The following is a 27,168-nucleotide window of genomic DNA, read 5'->3' as shown; positions in this document are numbered from 1 at the left end:
TGAAAGAAGCGGGGATACACTCGAACGAAGATGAAGAAACCAACCCTCCACTAGAGTTGCGCCACTGGGATGAGGATGACACAACATGGAGGGCAACCTAACCGGACTAGCTAAATCACCTTTGCAAGAAAACCGGACAGATCCATGGCTAGTTTTGCTTTGAAATTTCCTCTTCCCTGTGGAACACGCATGCTGTTCTAACTTTCCTTGACGTGTCAATTAATCCGTCCTGCTTTAATCCATTCGGTTTAATTACTGCTAGTGCGCTGTCTTGTCGGACTTTGAAGTCAGCCGGAGAAGGGGTTCCAGCAGGCGATGGACTCGTGCCTGTCTATATCTACAGTAGCCTACCGGTGAAACTGGTCAACACGTTGATGTCAACTGAGAAGAGTCCAGCATTTTTCCTACAAGCTATAATTAAAGAAGAGATTGATCGACTACCAGCAGCACGAGCATCACCATTGTCTAGCTATTTCCATAACCAAGTTATTAGTTCCGGTAATTAAGCTTGCCACATATATACTTACGTTGATACTTTAGATCTGGCACTGGCGGTCTAAATTGCAAGAGATGATGTTTCTTCCTCTCATTTCCCCAATTCATCCCCCACGGGCAAAGCTCCTCATTCCATTAATACTATGGATGTCACTTGATCTCCTGGCGGCAGCAGTTGCCGGCGCTGCCCCGACGGCCTTGCCCGGCTGCCCGGAGGCCTGTGGACACGTCACCGTCCCCTACCCGTTCGGCTTCCGTCAAGGGTGCTTCCACCCAGGCTTCAACCTCACCTGCGACGAGACGCACCATCCGCCCAAGCTGTTCCTAGTCGGCCGGGTTGAAGTGGAAGAGATCTCCCTGGCGGGTGGCACGGTGCGTGTCCAGAGCAGGGTGGTGACCGATCGGAACCTAGCCTCCGGAGCAGCTGACAGAAGCAGCGCCCTGAAGCCATCTATCAACTCAAGCGGCTTGTGGTCCGATGGCCTAACGACGGGCACCGGCACGCGGTTCACCGTGTCCACCCAGCACAACGTCTTCGTGTTCATCGGCTGCAACTTCATCGCATATCTCGTTGCCAATAACGAGTACGTCAGCGCATGCGCGGCGCTCTGTGACGGAAGGATTCGAGCAGCCGGGGACACCTCTTGCTCGGGTGTCGGCTGCTGTCGGACGTCCATCGCCCAAGGTTTGCCAGCTTACGGGCTGCAGTTCCAGGATCTGGAGAGTGACTACAGTTCGTCGTGGAGCGCCTTCATAGTCGACGCCGAGTGGTTCAACGGTATTAACGTAGGCTCTATGCAGAATAACACATTCGATCATTTTTATGCATATGACCATGAATCTCAACGGAGCCAGCGTCACAAGGTAATTACGAGCGTGCCAACCGTGCTGGCATGGTGTCTGGATGTAGAACGCGACCATGACTTGATCGTGTTTGACCCCGATTATGGTTGGAGATGCACAAGCTTGAACAGCTTCGCCGTGGGAGCAGTAAGCTGCAACTGCTCGGAAGGATACGAAGGCAATCCATACTTCGCTCACGGATGCCAAGGTACCTTTACTTCTCATCTATCTATATTTCTACTATTCCCTCCATACCAGAAAAATTATAATATTAGAAACTTCTTTCGAATATGGATTTAATGGTATAATTTTTATGGCACATATCGTATTTTTTCACCAAATTTGTAGTTAATTTTTTTTCTTCAAATGCGTAATACCTCTCTAAACCAGTATGGAGGTAGTAGTTGTTAGTCTCATATCAATGCAAATTACAGTAAGACTATGCTCCCATAGCTTGTACTACTTCCTCCCTTACAATTAATATAATTACTATAAGATGTTACGGTTATAATAACATTTTATATTATGTTACTCCCTCCGTGCATAAATAAGTGTACGTTTAGACACATCTTAAGTTATACTTTATTAAGTTTGACCAACCTCTAAAAAAGTAGCAGCATTTAAAACATAAAAGTAACATTGCTACATTCATCTTGACATGTAGTTCAAAAGTATAATAATTTGATGTCACATATGTTACCACTTTTATGTAAAGAATGGTCAAAATTTGAAATGTTTAACTGTAAAAATATACACTTATTCACGGAGGAGGGAGCGAGTATGCGATGGAACGGTATATGCATTTTATTGGAAAGACCAAATACTATAATGTTTCAATACTCATAGCTTCATTGATGACTAGAATCACTTAAAGGATATATAGTTCAAACACAAAAATAATATCAAAGATATGGCTGTGTGTCGCACCCTAGGGCGACACCAGGGGATCCTCCTCGCGCTGTCATGACTCCTCACCACTGTTGCTCCTCACAACGCCAATGACGGCGGCCCTTGCCACGGCGGCGGGCCCAGCCGCCGAAGGTGGTTTGGGGGCAGAGGTCACCGGGGATGCCCGCCACGGCTGTTGGAGCAGGTTTGGCCAGCTCATCGCCGAGCGGCAACTAGGGTGGCGCCCTTGGTTGGGGTGGTCATGGAAACCCTAGATCGCGATCTGGTTGTCTCCCGTGCGGTCTCTCTGATCCTCCTCGTTGCGTAGTTGGGCTAGTTCCGGTGGGGGATCGACCCTGCTTTGCCCTCCCGTTGCTGGCCTAGTCCTCTAGGCCGCTGGTACGATTTGGTGCGGTAGATTGTAGGTTGTCGATGGGTGGCATGGGGGCTGCTCGCACGTCTTGAATAAAGGTGGTGTTCCTAGGATCCCACTCACTCCATCACGTCGATCTGATTGATGCATGTCTCCATTGATCTGGAGGAGTGTCGAGTTTCGGAAGTCTCCGCCGGTGACCTCCAAATGGAAGACATGCCTAGAGATTCCAAGATTAGATGGTATTCGGCCGTGCGCAACTATGTATTTTCTGACCGTTTGGTTTCACATGGAGCGAGGCAAAGCTCGCTATTGCCATCGTCGGAGCTCGAGGCCGGGGGAGGTGGAGGTGGAGGCGCGCCAGCCTGGCCGCGGCCGGCGCTGCTCATGGTGGCTCCGCTGGAGGCTGAGCGGCAGGGGCGCTACGGTGGAGGTTGTGCGGCGGCTAGGGTTTTGTGGGGAGAAGATGAGATGCTGGCGGCCCTGTTTATATAGATCAAAGGCGGGACGACGGCCGCGGCACGCGTGGTAACGTCATTACTTCGTACGTAGAGGTAGGCAACGGCCACGCGCCACGCGAGGCATCGCCATTTACGTGGCCAGCCGAAGCGACGCCTCGGCGCCAGTACTGGCGAAGAAGACGCATCGACGCTGGGTCACTGACAGGAGGGCCAGACGAAACGTCCGCCAGACGCGAGCGGACACTTTGCGCGTCCACATAGACGCATTCGATGCGAATATTTGGGCCAGGTTTGCGTCGCCGCGGACGGCCCGATCATTTTACGTCTCCCCGCTGAAGGAGGTACCGACACACTTTTCGTCCCAACGGACGGTCGCTCAGAGATGCCCTTATGAAATGCCCAAGTGAGTTCTGGCCGAGCGGGCGATGGCGCCTAGGAGGGGCAGAGCGTCACTGCGGTAGTTTCCCATTTTTCGAGGTTTTAATTTTGTTTCCAGTGAGGCTGCTTCCGGGAGGGCTTCAACCGGACCTTCTGGAGTTCTGGTAGTAGGCAAACAGCTAACAAGGCATCTGCATCACCTTGCCCCGTATGGCATGGCGCGACCACGTCAACGACATAGTGACAACCTGACAGGCCGATGCCTCTAGGAAGATTACAATTGGCATTTTTTTGGAGCATTTTTTGGATAAACGTAATATATTAATAACGCGGAGATATATCAAATACATGTAGCTTTGTAGCAACGTAATACTCTAATAGTAGTATGGATGCACACAACTGAAAAAAAAAGCTAAAATAACAAAAGTTCCGCCATAGTATGCCAATCCTTACTGCAGCAACACAAACACCACCATGACGACACCGAAGTCCAAGTTCTCCGAAAACGACGTCTTAACTAAACAGTCTACAAGCGGCATTGTTGTCCGATCATAGATTTTAGGCTTCACCTTGAAAAAAGTCCCTGCTCTCAAAACAATGCATTCAATAAATCCATTGCTAGACACAACCAGTTAAAAGAAGACCTTGCTCTCAAGGGTAGGACATGAACTTCTCCTATAAGGCCACTCGCCTGCTACTATGAAGCCCGAAACGCCTAGAAAATTCACCATCAACCCAAATTTTTGAACCAACAGTAATCCTCAAAACTTGGCTTCCGTGCCATTCTGCGCATGTCACTTCACCATGGAACCAAAAGAGGTGTCCCACGATGGCAACATATAGCGGAGTTTTGCGTCGATCCCTCCTAAAACCAAATAATCGGAAAAAAAACATGGGAACGGATGACCGAATCCCATCCGAACCAGTAATCTTCAGGCATGAGTCACGCAAGGGAGTTTGCCGGCGGAGCCTTCCGGAACTTGACACTTTGGCTAGATCGAGGAGAACAAGCGACATGAACCCTTGGACCGCCACCTTTCTTCTTTGATGCGAATGAACAAGCCCACACGCCACCATCCGCCACCCAATGATGGTGACGGAGGTCTAGAACCTGCGATAGTAGGACGCGGTAGGCACACCATCGACTTATGAGTAACGTGGTGCCCACCGTCGCAACATAGCCAACTACCACCCCTACGGCCAACGAGGTACATGCAACAACCATGGCCCTTGACCTAGATCGGCCCCGCGTGGCACAGATTGAACCAGCGCGCTACCCAGACTATGCCCGCCCTGTCGGTCGCCAGTGACCACCACGCTGTGGCGGTCTAGGCCGCCGCATCTCGTTGCCATCCATCGCCCGCGTCCATCGGTGAGAGCGCCACCACCATGCAACCATCGGAGTTTCACCTCCGCTTGGAGAGGATCCAACCGATGCACATCCTACCCTTCACCTTTGGCGACCTGGCACCGTCGATGGCAGCAGCCACGAGACGGAAGTCTTGTCTTGGCCTTGTTGCCTTCCGTAGCCACCACCGCGTGGGCAACCTGGGAGGAGATGGAGATGAGGGGCGGCTAAGAGGAGCACCTAGGCTAAAATTTACTTTCTAAAAATGGGGAGAAATCACTTTCCAACCTCTATACCAACTAGAGATATGAGTAGTATGATTTTTAATCTTGGTCAACACTAAAGCCTAATCATCAAGATAAATTGCATTGGTACCAAGACCAGAACATTAACTGGGTCTCAAATATAAATAGAAATCCAAATTCTCGCCAGTGAGGATTTAAACTCATGTACTGGGTTTGTACAAGTAACGAACGATGAAAGAAAACTGAGGTCAGACGAACTAAAGCATTAAAAAAATTGAGACACGGGGCTATTTCGGGAGCGTTTGGTTCCTAAGCTAGAAGGGTTTTAGACTAGCTAGCTACAAAAAATCCTTTCTTTTAGGAGCAAGCTAACCTGTGAGGGCTAGACAATTCTACCTCAACGGAAGAGCCAAATCAACGGAGAAGATAAATTTCTCATGTCTTCTGCAATGACCGGGGCATCCGCTAAATAGAAAAACAGTCGAGCAAAAACGCACCCTCGTAGCTAGGCAATTCAACCAAATGGGTTGCCTTTCTCAGATATGCATAGCTCGACCTAGTTTTGCGTTGTAAGAAGGAATCAGAGCTGAACCTCCAGCAAGTCATCGATCGTGGATAAGTCCAAGCGTGAGTGGGGTCGCCCCCGCCCGTGCGATCCCGGAGGATCCGCGCCGCCGCCTCCAGTCCGCCCCTCTCCGGCCCTGCCTGGCCGTTGCCCTCGCCGGCGGCGGTGGCGGCACCCTTCTCGCCAAAGGCGGAGGGCAGGGAGGGCGCGTACGGCTTCACATCTGGGCGGCGGGGGGGGGGGGGCGAGGTGTCGGCGGGTTTGGGTGATCTGCAGAGGAGGGTTGCAGTGGCGGCGTGGAGGTGTGGCGGCCGGCGGTGGCCTACGGCGGCGTTGGGGTTCCGGTGGCAGCGACGGCTTGTCTAGGCCGAGTGGGCTACTTGGGCCGTTCCACCACGCCTGTAGCCGAGCAGGTTGCCTTCCTCGATCGCGGCACGTCGTCTCCTGATCCTCTGCTGCAGGCCGATGGCGTGGGGGCTGTTGGCGCGGCTGCTTTGAATAAAGGTGGTTGTCCTAGGGTTCCTCTTGCGCGAAGATGAAGATCTGCCTGAGTGTGTCCTTCTTTGATCTGGCCGGATTGTTGCGTTCCGGAAGGCACCACCGGCGAATGTAACAGTGCACATATTGCCTGGAGTTTGCCGGACTTGGTGGTATTCCATCGTGCGCACCCATGCGGTTATTCCGATCGTTTGGTTTCGGAGGGAGCGTCACGAAGTTTTGTTCTTTCTTGCCATACAATGGCTTTGGTCCTGGGTGAAGTCAGAGGCGGAGAATATCATGATGGTCGGATTGGGAGGTCTAGCAATGGAGGTCAAAGTCTATGCGCTGGTGAGAGACTTGCTTGGTGTTCTGGGCTTGCAGCAGCAGTATGTAAGTGGGAGCGGCAACACATGTGAAGTTCAGAGTCCTTCCATTCAGGATGAAAATCCAAGGTCTGGCCTTAATTTGTTGTGCCTGGCAATGATCTTGTTGAAAGCATTGTGTTGAATGCGTGGACTATCTTCAGGGTGAAAACCTAAGATCTTTGATTGGGCGATGATGGTGTTGGTGCACCGTTCCCTTCTTGGAGGCGTCGCTTTTGAAGAGTCTGGAGTTCAGGTGTTGTCATGGTGGTGGTTGTATTGTTGTTGCTAGGGCCGGAATGCTATGGCGGGACTCTTTTTTCTTAGCTTATTTTCTCTTTTTTGGTTGTGTGCATCCGTATTATCATTAGGTTGATGCGTTGTTGCAGAGGCTGTGTGTAATTGGTATCTTCTTATATTAATATATTCCCTTTATCGAAAAAATCTCTAACAAAGTCCGTAAATACGCGAACTGAAAATACCAATATCAGTTCACCAAACTCGTGTTTATGGGCTAGAAAATCGCTGGCGCAGAACAGAGCCCGTAAACCAAAACTGTAAAAAAGAATTGCGCCAGCAACATCCGAGCCCGTATAGTCAGGGTTTATCACAGAATTGGCATATGAAACTACCAAATGCAAACAAGTGATGCATAGTTCATAGTTTTACATCAAATGACACAATCATAGCAAATCATTCATAGTTCATGGCAGAAAGTTGCTCAATCTCCTCAGCATCTCCTCTCACCACCGACATCAAACGGAGGTACGGCCGTCGTCACTATCATCGCCACCACCTCCATGTGTAGCCGATGCACCACCACTTGCCCCTTCACGAGCTACTCTTCATCTCTCTGTGATCTCTGCCGAGGCCTCCTTCCACCACTTTATTTGTTGCTCATTCATGTCCTTTGTGTTCATCATCATAATCTCCCTCTCTTCGGCCAGTAGTTGCTTCATTGTTTTGGTTTTGTTCACATTGATCTTCATCTCCTCCAACTTGGGCTTGTTCTCGGTTAGCTTCAACCTTTGCAAGACTCACATCTTTCTTCTTCTCGATAATAACAAGCTTTGTCTTCAAGCTCTTGTCCGCTATCACCTCCTTCGACTAAATCATTTGATCAAATTTGTCCCTCAACAATGCTGCCCCCCCCCCCTTGAGTTTCGGCCTCTATTTGGCCTTCTTGTTTCCCTCCGGCTTGTCATTGTTCCGGCCCTCTTTCTCATCCTCGTTCAAAACAACCATTGCAGCTTTCTTGGGTGTCGTTCATTCGTCCCGCAATTGCCACTTGGGGAGGTGTTGAAGCACATCAAAGCAATGTCTCATTGTGAAGCTCTTGCTCTTGCTGCCGGCCATGTCTCTATACCTAGCATCGACAATGCGGTCCTACATTTGCAAAATAAAGATCAGCCTCAATTTTTTCTCGCAATTTAAACCGATTTAGAGTTGAAATTTTTACCTTATTGATCCATCGTAAAGCACGTCCTAGGCGTCGTTCGCGTTGGCAACCGGCAGCGGTGGTGACGGGGATGGCGATGGGAGCGGTGCCGGGCCACCACGGCTCGTCGTGGTCTTCGACTTCGTCCTCTTCGGCGCCGAAGTCTTCGATTTGGCGCGGGATGTCTTTGGCACCGTCGGCTTGGCTGCGGCGGCCCCTTTGGCCGGTCGCCACAACACTAGTTTGCGGGACCACGTGCGTTTCCGCCTGCCGCCGCTAGAGGAATCTCGTGGACACGACCACGCTAACGATGCCGGTGGGGGTGGCGGGAGATTCGGCGACCACGAGAGAGGGTGTGGGGCCTACAAGCTAGCTCCGGCGGTCGGTGGGGTCGATTCGAGACTCATGCCGGCAAGATCGGGTGACGGCGGCGTAGAGGACCGTGAGGGCACGCAAATCGGCGGTGGCGGCAATTGGGAGGAGGTGAAAGTTCCGTCGCGCGTAAATTAGGGGTTTCGTTCGTGTTGCGTTCGATTCGCTCGTTCAACCCCTATAAATACAGACCGAGTTGAAGTTTCAGTGTCGGCCTAATTTTTCTTTTTTACTAGTATACGGTCGCTATCTACACAGCTTTTCAATTCAAACGGTTATTATTCGACTTTAGGCTGTTTACGAGCTTGCTAGTGATGCTCAACCGAACGCTCTCAGCCGCGCGTGGCTCAGCTGGGCAGTAGGACCAGGTTGGCAGGAACTCTACCGAGCGCGCCTCACGCATTTGGTCATTTTATTTTGTTTTTTCCCTTCAGAATGGAAAGAAACTGCATGACTATTTGTATATCGAGAGGTGCATACTTATATTTAAAAATTTTGTGCCAAAATTCAAGATAAGGCAGACGCCACACCATACCCAAAGGAAAATTCGTCTCTAATTTGTACACCATGTTTCCCAACCAGTTAAGTTTTATTTGATAAAGGGAATATATTAATATCAAAAGATACTAATTACACTGCAACAACGTTCCACCATAATGGCAGTACGGATGCACACAGCCAAAAAAGAGTAAAGAAAACTAAGAAATAAAAGTCATGCTACATCCTTCTAGACCTAGCAACAGCAATACAACCTTACTTCAAGTTAAACATGAGTTTTCACATAAACAAAGTTCGTCACATCATTGATTATTATTCCACGCTCTGCCCCCACTACGGGAGAACCGACGTGTGCCGACGGCCAGACTATGTGCCGACGGCCAAATGTCGGGGCCGTCGGCACAGAGGCCTCCAGCTACCGGCGACGAAGCTCACCGTCGGCACAGCATGGCCGTCGGCACAACGCACGGTACACCGACGGCCACCCTCGGCGCAACCGCGGCCGTCGGCACAGCTAGGTGGAGCCCGAAGGTCACCGTCGGCACATCCGCAACCGTCGGTACACCGTCCGACAGGAGGGCCCAGCCGTTAACCGTCACGGCACCGTCTCGCACTGTGCCGACGGTAGCCCACGGCGCAACGGCGGCCGTCGGCACAGCGACTGACTGCTGGGTCCTCCTTCTTCTGTGCCGACGGTGACCCACGGCACAACGGCGGCCGTCGGCACAGCCAATTATGCACATTTTTTGGTTATTACCCATATAATTATTAATCCATATCATTTTTTTTGTTTATTTATTTCTCACTGCTATTTTGGCGAACCCCTTTGCGAGAAACCTATATATATGTATAAGGGCGGTATAGAACCCCTTCGCCAGAAATCGAACCTCGGAGGGGGTGAATGGCCCACACACGATACAAAATACTTAAGACCCACACACGATACAAAATACTTAAATAACTAGACTCACACACATACCAAAGCGCTTACGGAACTAGACCCACACACGAACCGAAACGAGTTAAAGAACTACACCCACACAGAGGAAGCAAAACACTTAAAGAAACTACACCCACACACAAACCAAAGCTTTTAAAGAACTACACCCACACACGAACAAAGCACTTAACACTGGGTCGACACACACATATTAATCAGAGAAGTCGAAATCTTCATCCTCGCTGGGGGTGTCCTCTGAAGCGGTGGTTGTGAGGTTCCACAACCACCGTTCATCATTCTCCCCCATGTCGACGCCTCTCCTTTGGCGTACTCTGCTTCAACCTCGGCCTTCCTCTGCCGCTTTCCCGCCCTCCTCTCTCTCCGTACGTCCGCTTCTCCTTCCGGAATGCGCGCGTTGCCTCGACGTCTCCGGGATGGTCTCCGCGCCACCGTGCCATGAACTGCTCGTCCGCCTCGGTGGTATCAATCCGCCGCTGGCCAGCCCCGTACCGCCGCGCTTCACCCCGTGAGCGAAGTAGTGGCTCGGTAGAGAGACTCCGAGCTTCCGTCGAGACCCGACCTCCGGAAGTTCATTTCGTGGCGCGGCCGGCCAAACCTCCAAGCCGCAACGTCGTATGCGCGGGCAGCAGCCTCCTTCGTGTAGAAGGTGCCGAGCCACACACGCGTACCACCGGCGGTGATTTCAGCCGCGAAATGTCCCGCAGGCCGCGGGCGAACGCCGATGAAGCCCGTGTTGCTACGGCGACGAGGAGCCATCTCGGCGGCAGCTCAGCTCAGAGGATTTTGTGGTTCTATTGGATGAGAGAAGTGATGAAGGGAGAAATGTTGCTGGTGCTGTTAGTGGAGAAGCCATGGCTATATATAGGCCGACGAGGGGCTGAAACGGCGGGAAAACATGGCGGGGGAGAATGGGCGGGAAAGGGTGGGCGGGAAAAAAGGGCGGGAGAGAAGCAAGCGGGAAAGGGTGGGCGGGAAAAAAGGGCGGGAGAGAAGGAGCGGGAAAGGGTGGGCGGGAAAAAAGGGCGGGAGAGAAGCAGCGGGAAAAGGGTGGGCGGGAAAAAAAGGGCAGGAGAGATTCTGCATGTATAGGGGGGAACTCCCTCGGAGGTGAACCGTAGAGAACCTTGGGATCATATGGGATGATACTTGTTTCCACATGTACCTATGACCTAAGCAAGCTCAAACGTAGGCATACGCCCACCGGGGACCCCGATGGGATGCGAGTCAAAGGGGTAGACGACGCGGTCAACGTAACTAGGGTTTCGTCGGAAATCGAGCATCGGACCTAGGGAATGGCCCCAAAAGTTGTGTGTGTCCACATGGCATGCACAAAAGTGATTTGAGATGGTTCTATATCCAATGCTACCCCCTCCGGGTGTGCCCGGCTTCTCGGACATGGGGTTCCTACACTTAGGCAGATTCTGCATGTATAGGGAGGAACTCCCTCGGAGGTGAACCGTAGAGAACCTTGGGATCATAGGGTATGGTACTTGTTTCCACATGTACCTATGACCTAACCAAGCTCAAACGTAGGCATACGCCCACCGGGGACCCCGATGGGATGCAATCAAAGGGGTAGACGACGCGGTCAACGTAACTAGGGTTTCGTCGAAATCGAGCATCGGACCTAGGGAATGGCCCCAAAAGTTGTGTGTGTCCACATGGCATGCACAAAAGTGATTTGAGATGGTTCTATATCCAATGCTACCCCCTCCGGTGTGCCCGGCTTCTCGGACATGGGGTTCCTACACTTACGCGGATTCTCGCATGTATAGGGGGAACTCCTCGGAGGTGAACCGGAGAGAACCTTGGGATCATATGGGATGGTACTTGTTTCCACATGTACCTATGACCTAAGCAAGCTCAAACGTAGGCATACGCCCACCGGGGACCCCGATGGGATGCGATCAAAGGGGTAGACGGCGCGGTCAACGTAACTAGGGTTTCGTCGGAAATCGAGCATCGGACCTAGGGAATGGCCCCAAAAGTTGTGTGTGTCCACATGGCATGCACAAAAGTGATTTGAGATGGTTCTATATCCAATGCTACCCCTCCGGGTGTGCCCGGCTTCTCGGACATGGGGTTCCTACACTTAGGCGGATTCTCGCATGTATAGGGGGGAACTCCCTCGGAGGTGAACCGGAGAGAACCTAGGGATCATAGGGGATGGTACTTGTTTCCACATGTACCTATGACCTAACCAAGCTCAAAAGTAGGCATACGCCCACCGGGGGAACCCCGATGGGATGCAGTCAAAGGGGTAGACGGCGCGGTCAACAGAACTTGGGTTTCGTCAGAAATCGAGCATCGGACCTAGGGAATGGCCCCAAAAGTTGTGTGTGTCCACATGGCATGCACAAAAGTTATTTGAGATGGTTCTATATCCAATGCTACCCCCTCCGGGTGTGCCCGGCTTCTCGGACATGGGGTTCCTACACTTAGGCAGATTCTGCATGCATGTATAGGGGGGAACTCCCTCGGAGGTGAACCGGAGAGAACCTTGGGATCATAGGGTATGATCCTTGTTTCCACATGTACCTATGACCTAACCAAGCTCAAACGTAGGCATACGCCCACCGGGGGACCCCCGATGGGATGCAGTCAAAGGGGTAGACGACGCGGTCAACAGAACTAGGGTTTCGTCAGAAATCGAGCATCGGACCTAGGGAATGGCCCCAAAAGTTGTGTGTGTCCACATGGCATGCACAAAAGTGATTTGAGATGGTTCTATATCCAATGCTACCCCCTCCGGGTGTGCCCGGCTTCTCGGACATGGGGTTCCTACACTTAGGCAGATTCTGCATGCATGTATAGGGGGGGAACTCCCTCGGAGGTGAACCGGAGAGAACCTTGGGATCATAGGGTATGATCCTTGTTTCCACATGTACCTATGACCTAACCAAGCTCAAACGTAGGCATACGCCCACCGGGGGACCCCCGATGGGATGCAGTCAAAGGGGTAGACGGCGCGGTCAACGGAACTAGGGTTTCGTCGTAAATCGAGCATCGGACCTAGGGAATGGCCCCAAAAGTTGTGTGTGTCCACATGGCATGCACAAAAGTGATTTGAGATGGTTCTATATCCAATGCTACCCCCTCCGGGTGTGCCCGGCTTCTCGGACATGGGGTTCCTACACTTAGGCGGATCTCGCATGCATGTATAGGGGGAACTCCTCGGAGGTGAACCGGAGAGAACCTTGGGATCATAGGGTATGATCCTTGTTTCCACATGTACCTATGACCTAACCAAGCTCAAACGTAGGCATACGCCCACCGGGGGACCCCGATGGGATGCGATCAAAGGGGTAGACGGCGCGGTCAACGTAACTAGGGTTTCGTCGTAAATCGAGCATCGGACCTAGGGAATGGCCCCAAAAGTTGTGTGTGTCCACATGGCATGCACAAAAGTGATTTGAGATGGTTCTATATCCAATGCTACCCCCTCCGGTGTGCCCGGCTTCTCGGACATGGGGTTCCTACACTTAGGCGGATTCCGCATGCATGTATAGGGGGAACTCCCTCGGAGGTGAACCGGAGAGAACCTTGGGATCATAGGGTATGATCCTTGTTTCCACATGTACCTATGACCTAACCAAGCTCAAACGTAGGCATACGCCCACCGGGGACCCCGATGGGATGCGATCAAAGGGGTAGACGGCGCGGTCAACGGAACTAGGGTTTCGTCGTAAATCGAGCATCGGACCTAGGGAATGGCCCCAAAAGTTGTGTGTGTCCACATGGCATGCACAAAAGTGATTTGAGATGGTTCTATATCCAATGCTACCCCCTCCGGGTGTGCCCGGCTTCTCGGACATGGGGTTCCTACACTTAGGCGGATCTCGCATGCATGTATAGGGGGAACTCCTCGGAGGTGAACCGGAGAGAACCTTGGGATCATAGGGTATGATCCTTGTTTCCACATGTACCTATGACCTAACCAAGCTCAAACGTAGACATACGCCCACCGGGGACCCCGATGGGATGCGATCAAAGGGGTAGACGGCGCGGTCAACAGAACTAGGGTTTCGTCAGAAATCGAGCATCGGACCTAGGGAATGGCCCCAAAAGTTGTGTGTGTCCGCATGGCATGCACAAAAGTGATTTGAGATGGTTCTATATCCAATGCTACCCCCTCCGGGTGTGCCCGGCTTCTCGGACATGGGGTTCCTACACTTAGGCAGATTCTGCATGCATGTATAGGGGGGGAACTCCCTCGGAGGTGAACCGGAGAGAACCTTGGGATCATAGGGTATGATCCTTGTTTCCACATGTACCTATGACCTAACCAAGCTCAAACGTAGGCATACGCCCACCGGGGGACCCCGATGGGATGCAGTCAAAGGGGTAGACGGCGCGGTCAACAGAACTAGGGTTTCGTCAGAAATCGAGCATCGAACCTAGGGAATGGCCCCAAAAGTTGTGTGTGTCCACATGGCATGCACAAAAGTGATTTGAGATGGTTCTATATCCAATGCTACCCCCTCCGGGTGTGCCCGGCTTCTCGGACATGGGGTTCCTACACTTAGGCGGATCTCGCATGCATGTATAGGGGGAACTCCTCGGAGGTGAACCGGAGAGAACCTTGGGATCATAGGGTATGATCCTTGTTTCCACATGTACCTATGACCTAACCAAGCTCAAACGTAGGCATACGCCCACCGGGGACCCCCGATGGGATGCGATCAAAGGGGTAGACGGCGCGGTCACCGTGAACTAGGGTTTCGTCAGAAATCGAGCATCGGACCTAGGGAATGGCCCCAAAAGTTGTGTGTGTCCACATGGCATGCACAAAAGTGATTTGAGATGGTTCTATATCCAATGCTACCCCCTCCGGGTGTGCCCGCGCCCACGCCCACACGACCCGCGCCGCCGCCGCCGCCACTCGCCGCCGCCACCCGCTGCCGCCACCCGCCGCCGTCCCTCCCGGCCCCTCGCCTCCGCCGCCCCTTCCTCGCCCCGGCCCCCTCAGATCGACCACCACCCGCCCCCGCCACCCCGCTACCGGCCGCCACCCGCCGCCGCCACCACCCGCCGCCACCACCCGCCGCCGTCCCTCCCGGCCCCCTCGCCCGGCCCCCTCTCCTCCGCCGCCCCTGCCTCGCCCGGCCACCTCTCCTCACCGGCCCCTCGCCCGCAGCAGCCGCTGCCCCCTCAAAGGCCGGCCATGGTAAGGCTCAATCTTGTTCTATTTTGTTTCTTTTTTTAGCTTTTTAGTAGTAGGAATGGCAACGATGAAGTCGAAGTTGCAGGTGGATGTTAGTGGTGAAGTCGAAGTTAGTAGTAGGAATGGCAACGATGGTAGTAGGTGGATGTTAGTGGTGAAGTCGAAATTGGTTGCTCGTGGAGAAATGGCAACGATGATGTTTGCGTGCGGTGTTTCTTTCTTCTCGATGGTCCGTTTTGGCGTATCTGTTGTGAGACAATCGACTAGAATGACCTTGCATGGACATTGTATCGGTTTTATCCCAATTTGTGTTAACTACCTCGAATAATTTGAAAGAAACATGAATAATGTAAATAGAAATTGAAATGATATTTAAAATGGAAATTGAAGTGAAATAAATAAGAATTTTGTAGAAATGCATTTGTTTTATCAATTGATGAATTTGCATTGACAAATTTTTATTATTTTAACTAGGTCCAGTAGTGAGCATCCCGCGTGACGATCCCGGATCTTGCGGCGCATCTCTACGGCCGTCGACATCGCCGGTTGTTCGACTACTTCCTCTACGGCCGAGGGTGAGCTGAATTGCCGACTCCACCTCCGCATTTTTTATGTCATTAGATTTAATTTCTCCGTCAAGTCGCGTAACCTAGGTGTCAATTCCCGTCCGCAAGCGTTACGCGGATAAATATGCATTAGTGGTCAGCATATTTTGAACCGTAACGCTTGTGGCATTTACGGGACAGTCGCCGGACCCGTAGTTGGGTACGTTTTCCATGTTACGCTCGGGTGCGAGACAGGATTTCGTCGCCGCCTCCCCGTTGTTCTCCGGATGCACATCCTCTCGGCTTTTTGCCGAGACGTGTATCGGGAGAGCAGCGGGGAGGTGCTGCCGAAATTCTGTCTCGCACCCGAGCGAACGTGGAGAACGTACCCAACTACGGTCCGGGGCTGCTAGGAGCCCACCTAGTAGAGATGTAGGTTGATGCACGCGTTTTCGCCGGTAGAAAAATAAAAATATGATGCATTCAATTTCATGCTACTATTTGTTGTTTGTCACGCAATAAAGCAGGATGGCCGATAATGAGTGGATGTACGAGTGGCCGTGTTAGTTCGACTCAAGTGACAGATGAATGGAAATGGAAGACCGATTTGTTAGTGAAGGAGTTAGCTCGTGGTTCGAAGGGGATTGTTCGTCCCCGTTGCCCTTGCAATGTCCGCAGGAGGCGTCATCCTAAGGATATTCTAGAGATGACTAAACACCTTTGGTGGAATGGGTATATGCGTGACTACGACCCGCCGGTCGACTTTTCTCGGCACGAACGTGATAGAGGTGAGGTGATGCGGCAGCGGATCGATGGCAATGAGAACGATGGCATCTTAAACTTGCTAGATGATCTTCGGGATGCCGACATGCCGTAGTTACCATGGGACGAACAGTCGAACCGGAGGAACCGCCCGAACCGGAGGGACCGCCACAACCGGAGGAACTTCCGGAGGAGGAACCTGAGCCAACCGCGAGGGCCTTCATTGATATGATGGCCTCGGCTAGGAGGCCTCTATACCCGGGTGCAAAAATGTCTCAACTTGATGGCATCACGCAGCTTGCTAGCCGACAAGTGCATGTTTGAGAGTACTCGAGCATCCTTTGAAAAGACTCCGAGCACAGTAGGTAACATGTTGCCCGAAGGTCATTGCTTGCCCAAGACCATGTACGAAACGAAGAAAATCTTGAAAGCATTGAAAATGGATTATGTAACATATGATGTCCGTCCAAAACTTTGCCTTTTGTTTTGGAAAGACTATGCGGATGACAAGTACTCGTGCCAAGTGTGGTCACTCTAGGTATCATGAGGTAGATGTAGGCAATGGTCGAAGAGGCGAGACAAAAGTAGCCATAAAGATTCTTCGTTATCTCCCATTCATCAAAAGAATCCAGCGGCTTTACATGTTCGAGGAGACCGCCAAGCGTATGACATGGCATAAGACCGGGATAAGATTGCAAGACGAGAAGAAACGGGTACCCATGGTACATCCATCCGATGGTCAATCATGGAAGCACTTCGATGAAAAGCACCCAAATGAGGCAAGTGAGGCTCGGAATGTTAGAATTGCGATAGCAACCGATGGATTCAACCCATATGGTATGTCGACCGCCGCGTACAGCTGCTGGCCCGTGTTTGTTATTCCGCTCAATCTCCCTCCCGGAGTCGTAATGCAAAGGAAGAACATATTCTTGTCGATGATCCTTCCAGGGCCCGAATATCCAGGGAAGAAATTGAGTGTCTTAATGCAACCACTTGTGGATGATTTGCACCACTCGTGGCATCACGGTACATTGACATACGACCGAGCAACAAAGAGAAACTTCATCATGAAAGTTTGGTTCCACTATTCGATGCATGACCTACCCGGTACGCCCTATTCTGTGGGCATAGTACAGCTCGGTAAGTTTCCATGCCCAGAGTGCGTGCACGAACTAGAATTCGAGCACCTAAAAGCTGGACACAAATATGTTGCCTTTGACAAACACCGCAAGTTCCTCAGTCCAGGGCATCGGTTCAGATCTGACAAGAAAAACTTCACGAAAGGCGTAGTTGTGCTTGAACATAAAGAAATACCAAAGTTCAATGGTGCAACCGTTGATGCCGAGCTACGTGCTCTCCAGCCTAGTAAGGAACCCGGCCACCAATTTGAGGGATATGGTAAAACGCACAACCGGACTCGATAGCAGTGCATAACGTAGCTCGAGTATTACAAGGACCTTGAACTTCCCCATAATATAGATATGATGCACACCGAAAAGAATTGTGGGGAGGCATTCCTTAACACCCGTCGCAACATACCAGGCAAGTCAAGGGATAATGTTTCAGCTAGAGTCGATATTGAGGAGATATGTGACAGGGTGGCTCTACACATGCAGCCTCCCGAGGGCAATCGAAAAGGTTGGTTAAAGCCGCATGCCAAGTACTCGTCTTGATAGCGCCGACAAGAAGGAGGCATTTACGTGGCTCAAATATGACGTGATGTTCCCCGATGGTTATTGTTCGAATATGAGTAAGGGAGTCAATGTTGCTACAGAAAAATAAACGGGCTCAAGAGTCACGACTATCATATATGGATTGAGCGGCCGATGCCGGTGATGCTTCGAGGGTATCTCCCCGATCATGTCTGGCGAGTGCTTGCGGAGGTGAGCCATTTTTTCCGCACGGTCTGTGCTAAGCAGATATGTACCGAGGTGATTGAGAAGCTGCAGGAGCAAGTGCCGGACATGCTATGCAAGTTAGAGATGATATTCCCCCAGGCTTCTTCACTCCGATGTTACATCTCATCGTGCATCTCGCCAACGAGGCACTCTTGGGGGGACCGGTGCGATATCGTTGGCGCTTTGTATTGAGAGGGAGTTCAAGTATATTCGGTACAAATGTGGAAACAAAAATAAGATTGAAGCATGCATAGCTGAGGCAACTCTCCTCCATGAGATGGCAGACGCCACGACAATGTACTATGCCAATGATGTGCCCACTAAGCATAACCCGGTCGCTCTGGTACAATTCCGATGAGCCCAACCGTGACCCAAAGCTCTTGCTCTTCAAATATCCCGGTGGCAAGGCCGGTGCCTCAAAAGTGGAGAACATTTCGCCGTAAGAGAAGGATTGCATAATGCTTTACGTGCTTATGAACATGGAGGAAGTGGTCGATTTCATGAGGTAAAATGATGAACCAATTACTTTGCAACCGAGAACTTGGTTTTGGTCTAATACGTATTTTCTCCTTTCAGCCGAATTCCATGATGAAATGTGGTCGGGAAGAAATGGTCCCACTCCCACGCAAGTGGTACACTCTTCGAAAGAGGGTGCCCCGCCCTTAAATAAAAGCTTCGTGAACTCGGTTCCATGAAAAAGTAATTTCTCAAATGTTCCTCTTACTTTGCAATCCGTGACTTGTCTTATTACACGTAACTAATGCACAAAATAATCTGAACCGAACTTGTAGGGAGCTGATCCCAACGTTGAGATGACAGATGAGTTGAGATGCGTTTCCCGTGGTTTTAACCGTAGAGTCCATACGCATGAGAAGTATGATGTAAATGGGTATCGCTTCCATACGGAGTTTCACCGAAGAACCGGCCTAATGCAAAAACAATAAATACCGGGGTCTACACCCGCGGAGCCGATGATCTTGATTACTATGGAAGGTTACAAAAGGTATACGAGTTGACGTTCAACAACGCAAACATAGAACTCAAGCTCTTTGTGTTCAAATGCCACCGGTTTGACCCACACGGTGGAATGAGAAGCACCCCTTCCATTGGTTTAGTTGAAGTTAGGCCTACAACCACCTACAGCCGGATCCGACGTCTATGTTGTGGCTCACCAAACCAAGCAAGTTTATTATTTGTCCTACCCATGTCGAATGAGGAACTCATGGGCTGGGAAGTCGTGTTCCGGTATCGCCACATGGTAAGCTACCCATCCCCTCCGAGGACGATTACAACAACATTGACCCGGTAACATATGAGGGAATTTTCTATCAAGAGGAAGAGCAGTTCGGGGCTCTTCAAATAGACATAGGTCTTCGGGATCTCCACAACGATGTACAAATGCGTGGTGAGACCGTGGTGGACTCGAAGGACATAGCTATGCTCACCAAGCGCCATGCGAGCAAAGACAACATTGTCGAGACTCAACCGGAACCCAATGCCGACCATGAATACTCATATGATACTGATTTTGATAGTGAGGCTGAGAACCCAATGCCTAGAGATGAGAGTGGTGATGAATGGTGAGGGTCTTTTATGCTTAGTACCTACATTATCATTATGCTTAATACATACATTTGTCATTATGCTTAGTACCTACATTATCATTATGCTTAATACATACATTTGTCATTATGCTTAATACCTACATTTTTCATTATGCTTAGTACCTATATTTGTCATTATGCTTATTAATTTTCAACATGCTTATTAATTATTTTCTCTTTTTCTTATGCAGTAATTGCCCAATATGAGCGGACGGAAGGCATCATCGAGCTCCTTGCTTGATCGATGCATCGGCGGAAGCTGTGGCCGGGTGCTTCCGCACGGAGTGGAAGACCCATTGTTCCCACCCGGCGTTACGAAGACGCAGACGGAGGGCGGGGAGGACGAGGGGGAGGACGAGCCGGGAGGACGAGGGGGAGGACGAGCCGGAGGACGAGGGGGAGGACGAGCCGGAGGACGAGGGGGAATGCACTGCCTCCTTCTAGCCGACATTCCCTCCGCTTCCCGGCTCGGTGGCTTCTGCAGCCTATGGACGAGGAGGAGGACACTAGGGAGGAGGAGGAGGACACTAGGGAGGAGGAGGAGGAGTCTAGGGACGAGGAGGCTTCGACGGAGATGGCTCCGAAGAAGTTGCGGATTCGTGGGGAAGCGCATGTTCCCGATGAGAGTAAGGAACCTGCTACGGAGGATGAGAAGTGGCTCCTTGTCCCAGGAAAGACAGAGTAAGTAGTAAGGTGATTTCATTTTCGTTATGACACTTAGCATTTTCTAATGTTTGATAATTGTGCAGGAATTTCACATACACGGGGAATGTCCGCGTGCCGTGGAGTCTCGATTGGAGCTGCTATTAGGAAGTACCGGCCGGGGATGTACACTCCGGTCCTTGGGGGCGAGTCCAAGCTAGCCTACACTTGGGAAGACTTTGAGATAGCGCCTTACCTCGGCTTTACTTCCGCCGCCGACGCCGTGATCAAGAAGTTTTGGGTACGTAATGCATACTCTTTGGGTTTCGTTCATATGTAGTTGATAACCCCACCGTGATAACTCATGCCTCTCACACTTTCGTTATGCTTGATTGCAGCGCAATTATAGGGTGGCGACCGAGCATAAGGAGAGGGCGGACGTGATCCTCCGTAGCATGTGTCGGAAGTTGACACGGCAGCGAGTGGGTACAACCGCAGGATCACGTGCATCGGCCACTTCTATGCCGAGCAGGGCGTAAGGTACACAAAGCCCGAGATTGTGCGGGGACTCGCCCGGCTATGACGATAGAGCAATTCATGTCGGTAAGTAATTGTCAATGCGATTCTATGTACTGCGGCTAACTTGCAACTATATTGTTTGTTCTTCAAATGAGTTTTGATTTTGCAGGTTGTACCACATTTGGCTGATAATAATAAGAGGGCCGCCTTCATGGAGTTGGTCAAGAATTGGGTCGGCGAAAACCCCGATTTCAAGGCCGTGAGCGACCGGAACAAGGCCAACCGTGGGAACCAGGGAACACACAAGTGCGGGGAGCAAGCAGCACCGATCGCTATCGGGAGCGTCTCGGTACATATAAAAATGGAACAAGCTGCATTTTTTTGATTTTCGATGATATGCATAACATTTGTTTTGTGATGCAGGGGAAGAAGCTCGGGAGGGAAGTTGGTGAGATGGAAGCGTGGACGCACATGAAGCCGGTGACGCCTGGTCCGAACGAGCCTCGGCCCGCGCCCGAGAGGTACTACGGCAAGGCCAAAGAGAGCAAGGAAAGATACCGCGAGGAGTACGCCAAGCTCCATCCGGAGGTGGAGGACCCGATGACCGAGCCGGTCGACGAGGTGGCGATGATGCCGGCGGGGTCCGGCCAGCCGCATGGACGTCCCGCTCGCCTTGCCGGGGTTTCAAGCCTCGGAGGAACTTCACGCGGATCAAGGCTACCCTCCCCTCCGGCAGCCTACGCTACCTCCTCGCGGACTACATGCCGTTCTCGGGTAGAGGTAGATGTAAGTCATCCACACTTTCATCCTCTCGTTTTGACTCTTGTTCCCGAATGGCTATGTTGATGAGACGCATTATTTCTGAAATTGTAGACTCAGCTCGAGGAGGCCTACGCAGTAGCTTACGAGGAGTATCTCGAGAAGATTAAGGAGCATGACCTTGTGAAAGATGCCTATGTCCAGTGGACGAGCAACCAGATGGCGGTAAGTTTCAATCTCTATGGTTGCAAAACATCATAAGTCCCCATGTTTGAATCTGAGCTATCTCTCCCGTTTCTTGCAGAGTTTCACTCGGTTAATGATGACCGGAGTGCGAGAGGAACCACTCCCGAGCCACCTCATCCGGGGCCGACGCCGTTGTTCCCGTCCAAGGAGGAGTTCTATATCATGTACAAGCGTCGCCGTCGCTGACCCCGGTAAGTTGCTAACTTGGCTAAGTTGCTAACTTGGTGTGACATGGCTAAGTTGCTAACTCCCTCCAACATGTAGGGATTGGGAGAATCCGGGAACGACACTCCTTGTGGTACGCCGATGCACCCCGGTCGCCATTCTCCTCGGTGCTTCGCCGAACCTCGGCATTTTTCTCGGTTCCGGTGGCTCTCGTCGTGGTTCTACCTCCCCGAGCACCGTCGAGATACAGCGGCCTCACTTCACCGACTCGGAGCTAGCTCTTCACTGTAGCTAGATCGTCACTCGGGTGGTGCACCACCATAGTTTCTACATTGTACTAGCACATGATGACACGCTCCATCTTTGTAGTGGATCCGGTGTATGTACCATGGTCTTGTATGCTATATTTGTGCTATTTGTGAGATTTGATGCTATATTTGTGAGATTTGGTGCTATACGGTGATATCTTTGTGCTATATGGTGCTATATATGTTACTGCATATTCAATCCTATAATATGTGCATTTTGTGCGATTTTCTCGAGCAAATGAGGCCAAATTGGCAAAAATCGAAAAAATCGGGCCTGGCTGTGCCGACGGTGTCACCGTCGGCACAGAGCCCGTAGCTGTGCCAAATGGCAGAGTCCGTGCCGACGGTGACACCGTCGGCACAGCCAGTGCCCTTTCGCGCGTTTTTTTCCGGCTTGAATGCCACCGGTTTGCCGCCGCTCCGGGGAAAAAAAGGGAAACTATGCCGACGGTTACACCGTCGGCACAGCTGGGGACGTTGACGGCGCCGGCGTGACGGCTGGGTGGCTCTGCCGACGATGGGGCGGCCGACGGCCACCGTCCAGCCGTCGGCGTACGACTGTGCCGACGGTGACTTGCTGTGCCGACGGTGCGCGCGCAGACCCCGACGCCTACTGTGCCGACGGGGAGACGCCGACGGTGACCGTCGGCAGAGACTGTGCCGACGGTGATCATTGTTGTGCCGACGGTGCGGGGCCGTCGGTGTAGCCGGTCGTCCCCGTAGTAGCTTCGTTTCTAATTAGCGAGATGTGTGCCTGACCCAGTTTCACCACCCACTGCGGCATACAGAGTTTTCAAACATGAATCTGAGATGAATATTCACCTTTTCCTTCCAAGTACTTCCTCTTTATAAAATTGGGATTTCTATAATTTTTGGTTGAAGTTAAAATTTTAGAAGTTTGAGCAACTATATAAAAAAATTATCAACATCTACAATCTTAAATGTATATAATATCAAAATATATTTCATGATGGTCATAACAATATTGGTAAGGTTATAAATGTTGACACTTTTTTCAAAATAGTTAGTCAATCCTTGAGAAGTTTAACTTCGTCAAAATATTATAGGCATCCTATTTTAGGAGGTGGAAGTACCAAATAATGCGCCACCAAAGACTTGTGTATTACATGTTCTAGTAGAGTGTTGCACCTTTTCATACAAAAGTAGGGGTCTCATTCAGGACGTGGCGTTTTTGCTCTCAGGAGCATATGCTCCTGATTTTTAGAATGAATTTTAAACATATTTTAAAATGTTGAAAAAGTCTGACAAAAAATGTCGCATGTATATCTCAATGTTCTATGTGCTCGTAAAGTTGTTTCACAAAAAATCGATATTTTTGTGTCGTTTGTAAAAAGACAAACTTCGGTGTAAAAAAAGCTCTTCACAAGGATATTTTCTTATCTTTTTCACACATCACATAAAAACTGTCCATTTTTCACAAAAACTTGCCTTGCGCACATAGAATGTCTAGATGAACGTGTAAAATTTATGTTCAGACTTTTTTTTGACATTTGAAAATGTGTTTTTTGATAGCAAGAACATATATGCATCCTAGATCAAATTTGGGTTTCCGTCTCATTAAGCAGTTCAGTTACCTCAACAGTTAGGAGATTCCCATGGTCAAAGTACGGCCAAGAATTAACTTTCAAATTTTCTCTTGCACTATTGTTCAAAATTTCCCCACGTGTTGGACTTTTGAAGTTTCCGCTTGTTGAACATCCACTACTGTTCAAAAAAAATCTCCACGCATCGTTAATCCATCCTCCTATAGTCACTTCGGTTTTACTAGTAGTGGTTCTTGTCAATCTTGTCAAACTTCATGCACTAACCAATGCAATCAAAAATTCAAACTGATGGAAAGAGCCATTAAAATTCACTTAAACACATCATCACATTCCTTTCATGTTTGACGGGAGAGAGAAAGTCAACACGTGATAAGAAGAAGACCAAACACACATAAGAATAAAGATGCCAATGCATGAATAAAGAGGGTGGAAACATCAATTTTATGATAAATTGCGAAAATCAAGATTTGAACTCGAGACCTTGAGCTTTAATACCATATCAACCTTCATACACTAGTTAACGCAACCAAAAATCCGAACCAATAAAAATAACTATTACAATATATCCACTTATACACTTCACACCAGTTTGTGTACTAATATTTGTATCTTGGAGTGGACTCGGAAGTTAGCTGGAGACACAGACCATCCAACCAATAAGAACCTATGTCATTTTTAAATGTATTTTTTTTCTATCTTTAGCTTTTTGTTTTCACGTGTGTCAAGACTGTTAGTTTTTATGTTCAAATGTTTGGAGGCTTCAATTGCACTTTGGACATACTTTGCCTTCCAACTATGTTATTTTTTCCCTCTTCAGATATAGATGAGTGCCTACAGCCAGATGTTTATCCATGCCTGCACGGAACCTGCATCAATATGCCAGGGACATATCGATGCTCAGTCAGCTCAGCAAAGAAAAATATCATCAGCCTCCCAGGTACAAGTATAACTCACTCACTGGGTATAAGACTTGGCTTAATAATCACGAAGGGCCATATAATTATGAATTTATCTGTTATGTAGTACATAAGCCAGTATAACAACAACAAAATAACTAGTGCTACTACTACATTATTCAGTCTTTGTCCTAATGCTCTGGAAGAATCACTATTTGGAAATGGAAGACATTACATAAGGAGACATGAATAAATACATCAGATTATGTTCTTCATAAACTAGTGAACAATGTGATCACTGGTCTCGAACAAATACTTCCAGTATGACACTGATAAATATTCTAAAAAAAACTCTCTTGTGTTTTAGTCACTGTTAAAAAACCGTCTGATTCAGCGATTAATCGGACAATTAATCGCTACTCAGTGGTTACCAATTAGCCAATAAACTCAGTTATCGTCCGATTAATTGGCCATTTTGCATATTAATCGCTAATCATCATCCGGCCGAGTTGACACTGACACCGATATGCGATTTCCTCAACATTGGGTTTAGTTGAGTAATTTCAAACTTTCAGCTCAAATGAAATGCATGTGGTACTATAGAATCTTATTTTCATTCTATGCAGGATTAATCACCGTAATTACAATCAGTGCTGGTCTTGGCCTATTGTTTTCGCTTCTTGGGGTTTCCAAAATCACCAATAGACTCAAACAAATAAGAGCTGAGAAGTTGAGACAAAAGTTCTTCAAGAAAAACCATGGACTGCTCCTGCAACAGTTAATCTCTTCAAACAAAGATACAGCCGAAAGAACGAGAATTTTCAGCTTGGAAGAGCTAGATCAAGCAACCAACAAATTTGACCATAATCGCATAGTTGGTGGGGGTGGCCACGGCACGGTGTATAAAGGAATTTTATCTGATCAACATGTTGTGGCCATCAAGAAGGCTAAAATTCTCGTTCAAAGGGAAATTGACCAGTTCATAAATGAGGTTGTCATACTTTCACAGACAAACCATAGAAACGTGGTGAAACTATTTGGCTGCTGCCTCGAGACAGAAGTTCCTCTACTAGTTTATGAGTTTATATCAAATGGTACTCTCTCATTTTATCTCCATGGCCAAAGCAAGAGCCCATTTTCATGGAAAGATAGGTTAAGAATTGCTTTGGAAACTGCAAGGGCTATTGCATATCTTCATTCTGCTGCTTCCATATCAGTATACCATAGAGATATCAAATGTGCAAACATCCTGCTTACTGATACCTTAGCAGCAAAAGTATCAGATTTTGGAGCTTCAAGGTCAATTGCAATAGATGAGACTGGAATACTTACAGCTGTCCAAGGAACCTATGGTTACCTTGATCCAGAATACTACTACACTAGTCGGCTCACCGAGAAGAGCGATGTTTACAGCTTTGGGGTCATCCTGGCAGAGCTACTGACAAGGATGACACCAGTTTTTTCTTCTCATTCCTCAGAATGCACGAGCCTAGCATCACATTTTGTGTCACTTATGAGAGAAAATCGCTTTTTAGATATTTTAGATATACAGATTGTTGAGGAGGGAGGGACTGAAGATGCTGAGGTGGTTGCAAGACTTGCAGAATCATGCTTAAGTTTAAAAGGCGAAGAAAGGCCTACAATGAGGCAAGTGGAGACAACACTTGAAGATGTGCATAACTCAAAGATCTATCTCATTTCTCAGATTGCAAGAGTGAACCATATTGCTATAAATGATCAGTCATACAAGGGAAGCAGAGGTGGCGAAGGAACTAGACTATACAGCTTGGAGAAAGAGTTCATCCAGTCATCTGAAGTTCCTAGATGATATTACTTACATGGTAAAGTATTGCGGTTACTCTTATTAGTTTGGGTGCCGTAGCGTAGATCAAATGTCAATTACGGACTCTGAATCATAAGCATATGTGTATTTCATGTGCTAATGGGCCATGTAGAACCAAATATGCGAAAGGAAATACATTTGCATTTTATTGGAAAGACCATATACTATAATGTGTCAATACTCATAGCCTCATTGATGACTAGAATCACTTAAAGGATATATAGTTCAAACACAAAAATAATATCAAAGACATGGCCGTGTGTCGCACACTAGGGCGACACCAGGGGATCCTCCTCGCGCCGCCATAACTCCTCGCCACTGTTGCTCCTCAGGACACCGATGCCGCCGGCCCTTGCCACGGCTGCGGGACCAACTGCTGAAGGTGGTTTGGGGGTGGAGGTCACCGGGGATGCCCGCCACGGCAGCTGGAGCAGGTTTGGCTGGCTCGTCACCGAGCAACGACTAGGGCGGCGCCCCTGGTTGGGGTGGTGGTGGAAACCCTACATCGCGATCTGGGTGTCTCCCATGCGGCCTCTCAGACCCTC

At 49.6% G+C, this 27,168-nt stretch overlaps 1 protein-coding gene across 1 annotated transcript; it reads left to right on the top strand.

Annotated features, from left to right (window-relative positions):
• The first annotated feature begins 642 nt into the window (after window positions 1–642).
• On the top strand, window positions 643–26,609 carry LOC124678695 (putative wall-associated receptor kinase-like 16). Its single transcript, XM_047214566.1, has 3 exons — window positions 643–1,546; window positions 24,702–24,821; window positions 25,407–26,609. The coding sequence occupies exons 1-3, from the start codon at window positions 643–645 to the stop codon at window positions 26,606–26,608; spliced, it is 2,226 nt and encodes a 741-aa protein (XP_047070522.1). The 3' UTR covers window position 26,609.
• Window positions 26,610–27,168: the final 559 nt, after the last annotated feature.

Source organism: Lolium rigidum, chromosome 7, assembly GCF_022539505.1.
Source record: "Lolium rigidum isolate FL_2022 chromosome 7, APGP_CSIRO_Lrig_0.1, whole genome shotgun sequence".
NCBI classification, from domain to species: Eukaryota; Viridiplantae; Streptophyta; class Magnoliopsida; order Poales; family Poaceae; genus Lolium; species Lolium rigidum.
Note: the sequence above shows the minus strand (reverse complement) of the source record. Positions and strands in the feature narration are given on the sequence as shown.

Bases quoted from the DNA above. Each gene is read 5' to 3' on its own strand.
- LOC124678695 (XM_047214566.1), top strand. From the start codon at position 643: ATGTCACTTGATCTCCTGGCGGCAGCAGTTGCCGGCGCTGCCCCGACG. The intron at 1,547-24,701 runs GTACCTTTACTT...TTCCCTCTTCAG, and splicing joins CTTCGCTCACGGATGCCAAG to ATATAGATGAGTGCCTACAG. The intron at 24,822-25,406 runs GTACAAGTATAA...CATTCTATGCAG, and splicing joins AAATATCATCAGCCTCCCAG to GATTAATCACCGTAATTACA.